Source organism: Maylandia zebra, linkage group LG20 (genome assembly GCF_041146795.1).
Source record: "Maylandia zebra isolate NMK-2024a linkage group LG20, Mzebra_GT3a, whole genome shotgun sequence".
NCBI classification, from domain to species: Eukaryota; Metazoa; Chordata; class Actinopteri; order Cichliformes; family Cichlidae; genus Maylandia; species Maylandia zebra.
Window position 1 is genome coordinate 35,599,967 of NC_135186.1, and position 14,659 is coordinate 35,614,625.

General features: G+C 40.8%; 1 protein-coding gene and 9 non-coding genes across 10 annotated transcripts in view; all 10 read left to right on the forward strand.

The window, feature by feature from the left end:
• Positions 1–14,659, forward strand: part of itpr3 (inositol 1,4,5-trisphosphate receptor, type 3) — a 78,623-nt gene that overhangs the window by 39,718 nt on the left and 24,246 nt on the right. Inside the window, exons 22-28 of the mRNA XM_012925316.3 lie at positions 7,590–7,734; positions 7,826–7,970; positions 8,839–9,053; positions 9,310–9,430; positions 12,016–12,070; positions 12,157–12,322; positions 12,772–12,939. Coding sequence (XP_012780770.1) covers positions 7,590–7,734; positions 7,826–7,970; positions 8,839–9,053; positions 9,310–9,430; positions 12,016–12,070; positions 12,157–12,322; positions 12,772–12,939 — 1,015 coding nt within the window. The remainder of the gene's footprint in view (positions 1–7,589; positions 7,735–7,825; positions 7,971–8,838; positions 9,054–9,309; positions 9,431–12,015; positions 12,071–12,156; positions 12,323–12,771; positions 12,940–14,659) is intronic.
• Positions 66–138, forward strand: trnak-uuu (transfer RNA lysine (anticodon UUU)). Its single transcript has one exon. It is a non-coding gene; the product is annotated as a tRNA-Lys (tRNA).
• Positions 781–853, forward strand: trnak-uuu (transfer RNA lysine (anticodon UUU)). Its single transcript has one exon. It is a non-coding gene; the product is annotated as a tRNA-Lys (tRNA).
• On the forward strand, positions 1,508–1,581 carry trnak-uuu (transfer RNA lysine (anticodon UUU)). Its single transcript has one exon. It is a non-coding gene; the product is annotated as a tRNA-Lys (tRNA).
• Positions 2,269–2,341, forward strand: trnak-uuu (transfer RNA lysine (anticodon UUU)). Its single transcript has one exon. It is a non-coding gene; the product is annotated as a tRNA-Lys (tRNA).
• Positions 3,025–3,097, forward strand: trnak-uuu (transfer RNA lysine (anticodon UUU)). Its single transcript has one exon. It is a non-coding gene; the product is annotated as a tRNA-Lys (tRNA).
• Positions 3,784–3,856, forward strand: trnak-uuu (transfer RNA lysine (anticodon UUU)). The gene has a single exon. It is a non-coding gene; the product is annotated as a tRNA-Lys (tRNA).
• On the forward strand, positions 4,512–4,584 carry trnak-uuu (transfer RNA lysine (anticodon UUU)). The gene has a single exon. It is a non-coding gene; the product is annotated as a tRNA-Lys (tRNA).
• trnak-uuu (transfer RNA lysine (anticodon UUU)) lies at positions 5,996–6,068 on the forward strand. The gene has a single exon. It is a non-coding gene; the product is annotated as a tRNA-Lys (tRNA).
• trnak-uuu (transfer RNA lysine (anticodon UUU)) lies at positions 6,752–6,824 on the forward strand. Its single transcript has one exon. It is a non-coding gene; the product is annotated as a tRNA-Lys (tRNA).

The following is a 14,659-nucleotide window of genomic DNA, read 5'->3' on the forward strand; positions in this document are numbered from 1 at the left end:
TGAAACGGACCTTTTTGAAGCCCTTGTGCTCAGGCTTTAGCGTCACCGTTGAGGAAACTGGCAGAGCCTGGATAGCTCAGTCGGTAGAGCATCAGACTTTTAATCTGAGGGTCCAGGGTTCAAGTCCCTGTTCAGGCGTTGTGTCTGTTTGCACACTTCTTAACATTTGGTGGAGACTTTGTGTAAACCATGGTCTTGGTCATCAGTTCCAGAGTTCCTACCTGACAAACTGTAGTGTATCCAAAATCCAGCTTTCATTCCATTGCTGAGGTTGACACACCACACAAGAGTAGGCTCCTTCACATTGCAGCGTATTGACATGCTAATGTCACAAATTCCTTGCTTTCAGAAAAGGTGAAAACGATCCTCTTATTTGTTATCTGAAGAAACAAGTCAGTCTTTACCACCAATTCAATGAAATACACCTAGGAGGGGACACTCTTTATAAGCGTCTTCTAAATGGTCTAGTGGGTTCATTGAAGAACTCCAAAAGTCTTGACAGTCATCTTTATCCCAGTACAGGTAATGTGTCCAGTAGTAATAGCTGGTTTACTACGTGGCACAAATGGTCAAATAGATTATGGAAATGATCCATGCTGACAGTGAGTGAGAGACAGTGACCCCAGAGTTGTGACCCTTTGTTTTCAGAAAGGTTGATAATGATTATGCTACTTCACTTTTGAAAGGTGTTGAATAGAGTAGTTGTGACGCCATTTGAAACGGACCTTTTTGAAGCCCTTGTGCTCAGGCTTTAGCGTCACCGTTGAGGAAACTGGCAGAGCCTGGATAGCTCAGTCGGTAGAGCATCAGACTTTTAATCTGAGGGTCCAGGGTTCAAGTCCCTGTTCAGGCGTTGTGTCTGTTTGCACCCCCAAGGAAGCACGCCTCTTAACATTTGGTTGAGACTTTGCGTAAACCATGGTCTTGGTCATCAGTTCCAGAGTTCCTATCTGGCAAATTGTAGTGTATCCAAAAGCCAGCTTTCATTCCATTGTTGAGGTGACACACCACACAAGAGTAGGCTCCTTCACATTGCAGCGTATTGACATGCTAATGTCACAAATTCCTTGCTTTCAGAAAAGGTGAAAACGATCCTCTTATTTGTTATCTGAAGAAACAAGTCAGTCTTTACCACCAATTCAATGAAATACACCTAGGAGGGGACACTCTTTATAAGCGTCTTCTAAATGGTCTAGTGGGTTCATTGAAGAACTCCAAAAGTCTTGACAGTATTCTTTATCCCAGTACAGGTAATGTGTCCAGTAGTAATAGCTGGTTTACTACGTGGCACAAATGGTCAAATAGATTATGGAAATGATCCATGCTGACAGTGAGTAAGAGACAGTGACCCCAGGGTTGTGACCCTTTGTTTTCAGAAAGGTTGATAATGATTATGCTACTTCACTTTTGAAAGGTGTTGAATAGAGTAGTTGTGACGCCATTTGAAACGGACCTTTTTGAAGCCCTTGTGCTCAGGCTTTAGCGTCACCGTTGAAGAAACTGGCAGGCCCTGGATAGCTCAGTCGGTAGAGCATCAGACTTTTAATCTGAGGGTCCAGGGTTCAAGTCCCTGTTCAGGCGTTGTGTCTGTTTGCACCCCCAAGGTAAGCACACTTCTTAACATTTGGTTGAGACTTTGTGTAAACCATGGTCTTGGTCATCAGTTCCAGAGTTCCTACCTGACAAACTGTAGTGTATCCAAAAGCCAGCTTTCATTCCATTGCTGAGGTGACACACCACACAAGAGTAGGCTCCTTCACATTGCAGCGTATTGACATGCTAATGTCACAAATTCATTGCTTTCAGAAAAGGTGAAAACGATCCTCTTATTTATTATCTGAATGGCGTTTCGACAGTGTTCCAACACTGGCATGTAGTTTACACATAAATATGGTTTTTGGCCTGTAGACTGGGCCTAGACATGGCCGAGATAACTCAGTTGGAGGAGCTTCAGACATTTCATCGTGCATCTTCGTTTTGTAACTTGGAGAGCACAGCGTGGCCAGTGAGCTAGGTTGAAGACACAAGTCAGCTGGTTTACTACGTGGCACAAATGGTCAAATAGATTATGGAAATGATTCATGCTGACAGTGAGTGAGAGACAGTGACCCCAGGGTTGTGACCCTTTGTTTTCAGAAAGGTTGATAATGATTATGCTACTTCACTTTTGAAAGGTGTTGAATAGAGTAGTTGTGACGCCATTTGAAACGGACCTTTTTGAAGCCCTTGTGCTCAGGCTTTAGCGTCACCGTTGAAGAAACTGACAGATCCTGGATAGCTCAGTCGGTAGAGCATCAGACTTTTAATCTGAGGGTCCAGGGTTCAAGTCCCTGTTCAGGCGTTGTGTCTGTTTGCACCCCAAGGTAAGCACACTTCTTAACATTTGGTTGAGACTTTGTGTAAACCATGGTCTTGGTCATCAGTTCCAGAGTTCCTACCTGACAATTTGTAGTGTCTCCAAAAGCCAGCTTTCATTCCATTGTTGAGGTGACACACCACACAAGAGTAGGCTCCTTCACATTGCAGCGTATTGACATGCTAATGTCACAAATTCCTTGCTTTCAGAAAAGGTGAAAACGATCCTCTTATTTATTATCTGAATGGCGTTTCGACAGTGTTCCAACACTGGCATGTAGTTTACACATAAATATGGTTTTTGGCCTGTAGACTGGGCCTAGACATGGCCGAGATAACTCAGTTGGGGGAGCTTCAGACATTTCATCGTGCATCTTCGTTTTGTAACTTGGAGAGCACAGCGTGGCCAGTGAGCTAGGTTGAAGACACAAGTCAGCTTTACTACGTGGCACAAATGGTCAAATAGATTATGGAAATGATCCATGCTGACAGTAAGTAAGAGACAGTGACCCCAGGGTTGTGACCCTTTGTTTTCAGAAAGGTTGATAATGATTATGCTACTTCACTTTTGAAAGGTGTTGAGTAGAGTAGTTGTGACGCCATTTGAAACGGACCTTTTTGAAGCCCTTGTGCTCAGGCTTTAGCGTCACCGTTGAGGAAACTGGCAGAGCCTGGATAGCTCAGTCGGTAGAGCATCAGACTTTTAATCTGAGGGTCCAGGGTTCAAGTCCCTGTTCAGGCGTTGTGTCTGTTTGCACCCCAAGGTAAGCACACTTCTTAACATTTGGTGGAGACTTTGTGTAAACCATGGTCTTGGTCATCAGTTCCAGAGTTCCTACCTGACAAACTGTAGTGTATCCAAAAGCCAGCTTTCATTCCATTGCTGAGGTGACACACCACACAAGAGTAGGCTCCTTCACATTGCAGCGTATTGACATGCTAATGTCACAAATTCCTTGCTTTCAGAAAAGGTGAAAACGATCCTCTTATTTATTATCTGAATGGCGTTTCGACAGTGTTCCAACACTGGCATGTAGTTTACACATAAATATGGTTTTTGGCCTGTAGACTGGGCCTAGACATGGCCGAGATAACTCAGTTGGAGGAGCTTCAGACATTTCATCGTGCATCTTCGTTTTGTAACTTGGAGAGCACAGCGTGGCCAGTGAGCTAGGTTGAAGACACAAGTCAGCTGGTTTACTACGTGGCACAAATGGTCAAATAGATTATGGAAATGATTCATGCTGACAGTGAGTGAGAGACAGTGACCCCAGGGTTGTGACCCTTTGTTTTCAGAAAGGTTGATAATGATTATGCTACTTCACTTTTGAAAGGTGTTGAGTAGAGTAGTTGTGACGCCATTTGAAACGGACCTTTTTGAAGCCCTTGTGCTCAGGCTTTAGCGTCACCGTTGAAGAAACTGGCAGAGCCTGGATAGCTCAGTCGGTAGAGCATCAGACTTTTAATCTGAGGGTCCAGGGTTCAAGTCCCTGTTCAGGTGTTGTGTCTGTTTGTACCCCCAAGGAAGCACACCTCTTAACATTTGGTTGAGACTTTGCGTAAACCATGGTCTTGGTCATCAGTTCCAGAGTTCCTACCTGACAAATTGTAGTGTATCCAAAAGCCAGCTTTCATTCCATTGTTGAGGTGACACACCACACAAGAGTAGGCTCCTTCACATTGCAGCGTATTGACATGCTAATGTCACAAATTCCTTGCTTTCAGAAAAGGTGAAAACGATCCTCTTATTTGTTATCTGAAGAAACAAGTCAGTCTTTACCACCAATTCAATGAAATACACCTAGGAGGGGACACTCTTTATAAGCGTCTTCTAAATGGTCTAGTGGGTTCATTGAAGAACTCCAAAAGTCTTGACAGTCATCTTTATCCCAGTACAGGTAATGTGTCCAGTAGTAATAGCTGGTTTACTACGTGGCACAAATGGTCAAATAGATTATGGAAATGATCCATGCTGACAGTGAGTGAGAGACAGTGACCCCAGGGTTGTGACCCTTTGTTTTCAGAAAGGTTGATAATGATTATGCTACTTCACTTTTGAAAGGTGTTGAATAGAGTAGTTGTGACGCCATTTGAAACGGACCTTTTTGAAGCCCTTGTGCTCAGGCTTTAGCGTCACCGTTGAAGAAACTGGCAGAGCCTGGATAGCTCAGTCGGTAGAGCATCAGACTTTTAATCTGCAGGTCCAGGGTTCAAGTCCCTTTTCAGGCGTTGTGTCTGTTTGCACCCCCAAGGAAGCACGCCTCTTAACATTTGGTTGAGACTTTGCGTAAACCATGGTCTTGGTCATCAGTTCCAGAGTTCCTACCTGACAATTTGTAGTGTATCCAAAAGCCAGCTTTCATTCCATTGTTGAGGTGACACACCACACAAGAGTAGGCTCCTTCACATTGCAGCGTATTGACATGCTAATGTCACAAATTCATTGCTTTCAGAAAAGGTGAAAACGATCCTCTTATTTATTATCTGAATGGCGTTTCGACAGTGTTCCAACACTGGCATGTAGTTTACACATAAATATGGTTTTTGGCCTGTAGACTGGGCCTAGACATGGCCGAGATAACTCAGTTGGGGGAGCTTCAGACATTTCATCGTGCATCTTCGTTTTGTAACTTGGAGAGCACAGCGTGGCCAGTGAGCTAGGTTGAAGACACAAGTCAGCTTTACTACGTGGCACAAATGGTCAAATAGATTATGGAAATGATTCATGCTGACAGTGAGTGAGAGACAGTGACCCCAGGGTTGTGACCCTTTGTTTTCAGAAAGGTTGATAATGATTATGCTACTTCACTTTTGAAAGGTGTTGAATAGAGTAGTTGTGACGCCATTTGAAACGGACCTTTTTGAAGCCCTTGTGCTCAGGCTTTAGCGTCACCGTTGAAGAAACTGACAGATCCTGGATAGCTCAGTCGGTAGAGCATCAGACTTTTAATCTGAGGGTCCAGGGTTCAAGTCCCTTTTCAGGCGTTGTGTCTGTTTGCACCCCAAGGTAAGCACACTTCTTAACATTTGGTTGAGACTTTGTGTAAACCATGGTCTTGGTCATCAGTTCCAGAGTTCCTACCTGACAATTTGTAGTGTCTCCAAAAGCCAGCTTTCATTCCATTGTTGAGGTGACACACCACACAAGAGTAGGCTCCTTCACATTGCAGCGTATTGACATGCTAATGTCACAAATTCCTTGCTTTCAGAAAAGGTGAAAACGATCCTCTTATTTGTTATCTGAAGAAACAAGTCAGTCTTTACCACCAATTCAATGAAATACACCTAGGAGGGGACACTCTTTATAAGCGTCTTCTAAATGGTCTAGTGGGTTCATTGAAGAACTCCAAAAGTCTTGACAGTCATCTTTATCCCAGTACAGGTAATGTGTCCAGTAGTAATAGCTGGTTTACTACGTGGCACAAATGGTCAAATAGATTATGGAAATGATCCATGCTGACAGTGAGTGAGAGACAGTGACCCCAGGGTTGTGACCCTTTGTTTTCAGAAAGGTTGATAATGATTATGCTACTTCACTTTTGAAAGGTGTTGAATAGAGTAGTTGTGACGCCATTTGAAACGGACCTTTTTGAAGCCCTTGTGCTCAGGCTTTAGCGTCACCGTTGAAGAAACTGGCAGAGCCTGGATAGCTCAGTCGGTAGAGCATCAGACTTTTAATCTGCAGGTCCAGGGTTCAAGTCCCTTTTCAGGCGTTGTGTCTGTTTGCACCCCCAAGGAAGCACGCCTCTTAACATTTGGTTGAGACTTTGCGTAAACCATGGTCTTGGTCATCAGTTCCAGAGTTCCTACCTGACAATTTGTAGTGTATCCAAAAGCCAGCTTTCATTCCATTGTTGAGGTGACACACCACACAAGAGTAGGCTCCTTCACATTGCAGCGTATTGACATGCTAATGTCACAAATTCATTGCTTTCAGAAAAGGTGAAAACGATCCTCTTATTTATTATCTGAATGGCGTTTCGACAGTGTTCCAACACTGGCATGTAGTTTACACATAAATATGGTTTTTGGCCTGTAGACTGGGCCTAGACATGGCCGAGATAACTCAGTTGGGGGAGCTTCAGACATTTCATCGTGCATCTTCGTTTTGTAACTTGGAGAGCACAGCGTGGCCAGTGAGCTAGGTTGAAGACACAAGTCAGCTTTACTACGTGGCACAAATGGTCAAATAGATTATGGAAATGATCCATGCTGACAGTGAGTGAGAGACAGTGACCCCAGGGTTGTGACCCTTTGTTTTCAGAAAGGTTGATAATGATTATGCTACTTCACTTTTGAAAGGTGTTGAGTAGAGTAGTTGTGACGCCATTTGAAACGGACCTTTTTGAAGCCCTTGTGCTCAGGCTTTAGCGTCACCGTTGAGGAAACTGGCAGAGCCTGGATAGCTCAGTCGGTAGAGCATCAGACTTTTAATCTGAGGGTCCAGGGTTCAAGTCCCTGTTCAGGCGTTGTGTCTGTTTGCACACTTCTTAACATTTGGTGGAGACTTTGTGTAAACCATGGTCTTGGTCATCAGTTCCAGAGTTCCTACCTGACAAACTGTAGTGTATCCAAAAGCCAGCTTTCATTCCATTGCTGAGGTTGACACACCACACAAGAGTAGGCTCCTTCACATTGCAGCGTATTGACATGCTAATGTCACAAATTCCTTGCTTTCAGAAAAGGTGAAAACGATCCTCTTATTTGTTATCTGAAGAAACAAGTCAGTCTTTACCACCAATTCAATGAAATACACCTAGGAGGGGACACTCTTTATAAGCGTCTTCTAAATGGTCTAGTGGGTTCATTGAAGAACTCCAAAAGTCTTGACAGTCATCTTTATCCCAGTACAGGTAATGTGTCCAGTAGTAATAGCTGGTTTACTACGTGGCACAAATTGTCAAAAAGATTGTGGAACGTCCTGACAGTAAGTGAGAGGGAATCCGCAGGTGCAACACAAAGAGGGATACCACATATGTGCCTCTTTCTTGGCTACACATATTTTAGACAGGATCATGAACCACTTATTTAAAGTTGAGTATTGTCATAAAGACTTTCCTGACACTTTTCCAACACTGTCATGAGATTGAATCTGCATAGGTCCTTCAATTCAATGTAATACTTTTCATCTTACGTTCCGGTAAGTATTCTTGGGCCTTGCTTTTTTCACAACAGATCTTTTTCCTCAAAACATTATTACAAAGATTGTGGTGTTTCTCTTTTTTCATCATTAGTTATGACTCTAACATGGACGACAGCAGGGACAACAAGAAGAACCGGTTTTCCAGTTCTATGGCCTTCATGGAAGAGTATCTTAACAACGTCCTTAATGATGACATGCCATTCCATGACGAGGAGAAAAACAAGCTCACATATGAGGTCTGGTTCTACTCCCTAGTCTTACAACTTCACTAAAAAGTTCTACTACTACTGTCTGTTATTACTTCTTCCATTTCCCTTCTTCCTTCAGGTGGTGAGTTTGGCCAGACATTTGATCTACTTTGGCTTCTACAGTTTTTTTGAGTTGCTCAGACTCACAAGGACCCTGCTGGGCATCATTGACTGCAGACTCAATCCAGGACACGCTGGCCTCGTATTCAATGATGATGCATCAGGTGACTTAAAATACCATAACAAGCTAAGACATTCAATTGTTTAACAACAACTTGTTTAACAACATCAGGTTTCCTGCCAAGTTTAACTTTAGTTTTTATCTTCAATTACTTACTTATTTTTATCAGTTCTATTTAAAAGAACTAGGAGAATGTAATGGGCCCTGTTTCTTTGTATGCCTGTTTGAGCAGTTTAGATTCCACAATTTTAAGATATCATCTTCAGATTTTGTGTGATAGTAGATACTAACAAGAGCCCAAACTCTAATTGTTGTGAAAATCAGTTCAAGGTCAAGTTCGCACCGATCTCTGAATGCGCTTGTTCTATTTAGTCCAATGAAAGTCCATTAAAAGTCAAATGGAACAAACAAAAACAAACATTTATCTTTGATACCTTGATAACTTATTCATCTATTATAATGTTAAAGCTCGCTAAAGCTCAATTGTTCCTTCCCTTATGAAGAAAATGTCTTTTCTTTTTATTTATGAATTTATGGGAATTGCAGTAAATCTTTTTTGCTCTCTCTCTCTCTCTCATCTGCATTTGTATATTCTGGTCATTTGATCTGTATTTCCAGTTTTTTTTAACCAAACATGGCTGATTTGTTTATCAAGTTCAGCTCATTCTCTGTTTCAAGCATTTTTTCATTTGTCTTTATTGTTTATTGATTCTTTTCAGTTATTTTCACCTTTCATTTTGTGCTGTTTTCTACTTGTTTATGTCTGGTTATATTGCTGGACCGTCCAGCAACAACATTCTTGGACTCGTTCCAAGAGGTCTTTTTGTGCCCATGTATAACTGTTATTGACTTTATTTCGAATATTGTCGGGTTAATTACACTGACATGCTTTTTTTCTTCTCTCTGTTAAGGCAAGAACGTGAAGCGCTCTATACACGGGATGGGTCAGATGATGTCGACCATGGTCCTCAACAGGAAACAGTCCATATTCGGAGGTGCAGTTTCCAGAGGGGCAGGAATGGGGCCAGCGCTTGTGCTTGAAGGACAAAGAGCCAGTAAAGATAGTCTCGACAACATGGACCTGACAGTGATGGATACTAAGCTGAAGATACTGGAGATATTACAGGTAATATACAATAATTTTAACACATTTTACACTCAGTGGCCACTTTTTTGTTTTTAGGTACAGCCATCCAATGCGGTACAATATTTAAAAGGAAATTTATTAGATATCGATTAGACAACATTGCCCAACCAGTGTTTAGCAAAAGGGCCTGCTCACAAAATGCCTTTAGTTTGTAAGAAAAGTTATAAGAATGACATTCAAACCCTATATGTAAAATTATGTTATTGTAATTGAATTCCACTTTTCTTTTCATCAGTTCATCCTGAATGTCCGTCTGGACTATCGCCTCTCCTTCCTCCTGTCTGTATTTAAGAAGGAGTTTGTGGACGTTTATCCCATGGCTGACGCTGACGCTACCACTAATATGGAGCATGCAGGTAGAAACACAGCTGGTGGAAATAAACTCATTCAATTCATTTTAACTCTAACATACATAAACTATATATAAAAAGTTGTCTTCTGCTTCTATATGCATGCATGTGCATACATGTGGGAAAAGACAAGAAAGGGGGTAAAGTGCACAGTTCTGCAGCACTATATACATTTGAACAGTATTAAAAAATATACAATGTACAAATATGCAAGTCAGGAATACAAATAGTGAAATATATTTACAGTGTAGTTTATTGCACGTAAATTAGGTATTGCACAGTGATGATGTGTGTTCTGTTTATGGAGGGAAGTGCTTGGATTGGTGGGTGGACCTGTGTTTTCAGTGCATGTGTGAGTTCAGCGTGGTTATGGTTTTTGGGAATAAATTATTCTTGAGTTTGTCAGTCTTTGTGCTGATGGACCTGTAACACTTCCCTGAGGGAAGAATTAGTTTCCAATATATATCTAAATACCTAAAAACACAATTCAAATAATCTGGGACCTGTTATGCTTTTCCTTATTTTCTGAAATCCATATACTGTTATAATGGTGGATTTTTTCATGGACAACTCTTCAAGTAATGAGGTCATTACTTGCACTACTGTTCACTGTGAGTCATAAGCTGCAGTTTTTCCTTTTTTCCTTCCTCAAAATATTTGTTTGCTTAATAGTAGTACAGCCAGGGCTGCACCAAGGCCAACTATAAGATAAATATAGATTTTTATTAGTTTTAAACTGTCATGAACTGTGTGTGGCAGGCAGGATTGGACCCAGACGCAGACTCGTAGACAGGACTTTAACACAAAATCCAGCTTTTTTGCTGAAACAAGTCAATAGAGAAAACTAAATTAGGATCAGAACACACAGCTTGGTACGAGGGAGACGCTGATATACACAGAAAGATAACGAGGAAAGTGAGAACACTCAGGGAACGCAGCTGACACAAATTAACATGACGCCACAGGGGAAGCAAAACAGGACACACCGAACATGGAAACACGAGACCTTCACAGTAAAACAGTAAATGGAGAAACACAAGACTGAGACGTGTTTGACAGAGGAGTCAAGGAAAGGCAGACGAGCGGGGGGGACAGAGAGGAGACACGAGGGGCTGGAGAAACACAGAGTGGAACACAAGGAAGGAAACAAGACGCGAGGGCTCACAACATATATACACACAGACGCACCGCGAGAGACACAGAGGGCAAAGACACAAGAGGGAATCTAATAATCGAGAATCTAAACACGGAATAAAAGAAACTCACAACTAAGACTATAAATGAACCTGAACATAAAACATAATCCAAAATATTACTAGAACACAAGAAACTCAAAATGCTGGGTCCAGGTAATGACATAAACTGTGAGGTTGTTCTGCTAGGATCCAGAAATAAAAATGTGTATATGAAAGAGGTATGACAGGTCCCATTAAAATATGATAAATCTAATAATTGAATATTTAACAAAACTTTAATGAGATGGGATAAATTTACACGGATTTTAGAAAAACTTTTGCGTGTTGTCTACCTGAATATCCACCTTGCAGTTTTTCTTAAGGTGCTTGTGTTACTTGTCTCCCTATGCCTCAGATGTGCCGGTTAACATGGACATGACAGGTAGTGCATAGATAAGCTCATATTAGAGGCAAAGAAGAACCTACAGAGAGCACATGCCACATTTCTTCACCAGTTGACATGTCATTTTATTATTATAACACAAATTACTGCGCAAAAGTCTTTAACCCTATTTCTTAATAGTTGGTGCACGACTTAGATTGGAATGTCTTGATGCATGCTCATCCAGGTAAGTAAATCCCAAAAGGTTTGTGTTCATCTGGACGTAGCGTTTTCAGTGGGTGAAACGTTTCGTTACTCATCCAGGTGATTTCCTTTAGTCTCAGCTGACTGCAGGTTTCCAACCTTATAAACAGTACATTTGCACATGACTGAAACTAGCACCACTGAAAGGACACTTTTCACGTAAATGGGAAAGCATCTCTGAATCGAGGAGGGGACTAAAGGGGACATCTTTCACCATCTTACAATGCTGTGATTGCAGCCATTCCCCAACTCTCTGGTACTCATGACCATCAATCAGTGGTCTTTGATCAATGGTCAAGACAATTTGCATATTAATGACTCACAGCCCATTGTTCATTCAGCGTCCAGATAAACAGAACTTAGATTGAAAGATTTCCACAATGTGAAGCAGTGTGGGATCATGAAAGAGAACAGAACAAGCTAACCAATCCAAAGAGGAGGTTTGGACTGTTCAAGAAAACTGGAAATTATTGCTAAAGAATAATTAAAGGAATTTGTGAGTTCAGGTTGTGTTGAAGAATAAATCTAGTCATATTAAATATTGACTTTCAAGCTTATTAGAATGATCCATACTGTTTGTATTTCTATCTATGCTTGCACATGTTGTCCATCTTCCTAGCAGAGCATCAAGAAATGAGGGTTGGCTCAAGACTTTTGCACAGTAATGGGTAACATTTAGAGTGAACCGTATGAGCAACTTGGTGTGAAACCATGAATAATTAATTTCAGTTCTGTTGTTTATTAACATCTGCCTTTTTGTCCCTACTCAGCCACCATCAACCTGCAGTTCATTGGAGAGCAGGCAGAGGCCATGTTTGGAGTTGGGTATGTATCGCTGGACATGCATTCATGCACAGGTTTTATTAAAACAACATACACACATCTTAAGTACTTTGTGTGTTTGTGCGCAGAAAAGGGAACAGTATCCTGGAGGTGGACGATGAAGGTGGTCGCATGTTCCTGCGGGTGTTGATCCACCTCACAATGCATGACTACGCTCCTCTGGTGTCTGCAGCCCTGCAGCTGCTTTTCAGACACTTCAGCCAGCGACAGGAAATGTTACATACTTTTAAACAGGTGCACACAGACATGCAAAATCTACATAAATAAGCACACAACAAATCCAGTATCTCTTAAACAAAATGCTGACCCCTTAAAATGCTTTACTGTCATTCAGAAGGGAATGTAATAAAAAGCAGAAGTACAGTCATGAGAATCAGTGTACACAACACTAGATAAGACCAGCAATTCTTCATTAAACTCCTCATAATTACCTTCAAATGGTCTATTTTTTTGTATTCACTGAATTTTTCAAATCTTCCTGGAGATCTGTGGCCCTGAGGGGTGTAGTGCGAAGTAAGTTCAGTATATCCAGGCTTTCTTTGCGTTAGCTAGTTTAATAAAACCTCAAACATAACGGTGCTTTCTTTGCTAACCCAGGCTTTCTGCTACAGTCCTCTGTGGGAACTCAGAACATGAAAAATATTGCAGAATATTCATGTTAATCCTCCAAGTTGTGACTGCAGGTCCAGTTGCTGATCTCCGCTCAGGATGTGGAGAACTACAAGCTGATTAAGGCAGATCTGGATCGCCTCAGGACATTGGTGGAGAAATCTGAACTGTGGGTGGAGAAGAAAAGCTCGGGAGGAGGAGACGGGAAGAAGGACAAGAAAGACAAGAAGGAAAAAACAGAGGTAAGGACTAATGAGATAAGAATAAGATAAGGGCATCCTTGCAAAAGAGATTTTCTAATCTCTGTGGATTTTTCCCCCTGTTTAAATAAAACATTTTTAAATTGTATTGTGATACTACTGAGTGTGTGAAAGCTAAAGCTTTGAGAATGCAGGAGCCCACGATGAGAAATTATGAAGAAACTTTTCAAATCAAAGGTTTTAAATGTACGTAAGTTAGGTCTTATACAGACGTGTAATACAAAGCCTGCAGAGCTCAGCTGGTGAGAGTATTAGTCTTTGATTGTAGTATGCTGTGGACACAAACACAGACAGCTGCAGACTTGATGACCAAGCAGTCATTCATTGTTAACCAGCATCCTCAAGAGCAAAGCGACGTAGGACTTTCAAACTGAAAAATCTCAGATGAGTTCGAACATCAGGGTCAGAGGTCAAGTCTTCTGAAAATCTTGTGAATGTGATAAGCTGAGAACAAGGTGATGTAGGATAGTGCTGCCAGTATTTTTTAATTCAGTGGTCATAATTTTTAATTGACTATATGACCAATAAACCAATTATAATCAAATTCATGAAATAAGAAATTATGAGGTTTTATTTTAACAGAGTTAGTTTTAAAATACCAAGAGGTCGGTTTTTGTCTAAGTATTCATGCCGAGGAGCTAAGGCCATTTTTCTTCATAAATATTATCTTGTTATTGTGTCTTTGTCTTTAACGTCTATAATACTGGCTCAAACCTTCCCATATCTAAATAATAACAGTACATATGTACTGAGCTGGCTGAGAGGGGAATCCCAGAGTAAGTCTGGGTTTAGAGGCTGTTTTAAAGGGGTTTTAAAGGCTAGCTGAAGTCAGTGTTACTTTGTTTTGTATGTTCTCGAAACTGCTTTTAAGATTTCAATTTTTTTCAGAACCAACAGGATCTTTGTGTCTAGGTGGCTGATTGACATCATAAGCTTTTGTCAATATAACAACTAACCAATTTATTAACCACTGACTAACTAACCAACTACCCCATTCAGTCACTATTTAATACAACACATTAACAACATGTTATTAAAAATCTAAATACTACTAATAAAACTAAAGTACTAAACAAAAACAAATAAAAATATCTTTTGAACTTTTGCATCTTGGTTTTTAAACTCACTTCCTGTTGGTGTTGGGCTTCCTGGTGTATCATGTGGATATAAGGTAGTGGGTTTATATGTGGCATGGCACTTTCACTGCATGGCATCTCTCCTTATTCTTTCTTTCTTGTTGTTTATACTTTGAAATGCAGAAACATTATTTCTCAAATGTTTTTCTAGAACTAGTTTCTTGTTGTCATACATCTTATACACCCACACTGCATGTTTAAAAAAAACCCAACCAGCTAGTCGTGCTTTGTTCAAATGTTAGCTTGATAATGAAAACAACCAATCGCATTAACATGAGAAGTTGTTTTTGTAATAAAAAATTTAATGTAAAGAAAGAGCTTCATCCAGCGAGGGAACTTCTAAACCTGCCAATTTGGGTGCTGTTCAAAAGTTCTAGGAGTTTAAAAATAGTTTAAAAACCAGTAACCTTACAGAAGAGATGGCAACGTTTTAAGAAATATTGGAATAAACAATAACCAGTTTGCAGTACGCAAACTGTTTGTTTTTGGCATCCGATACTGGTGCAAGCCTCCAGTACGCTACTTCCTAGAGAAACTAGATGTGCTGGTGTGTTTGCAGACATTAC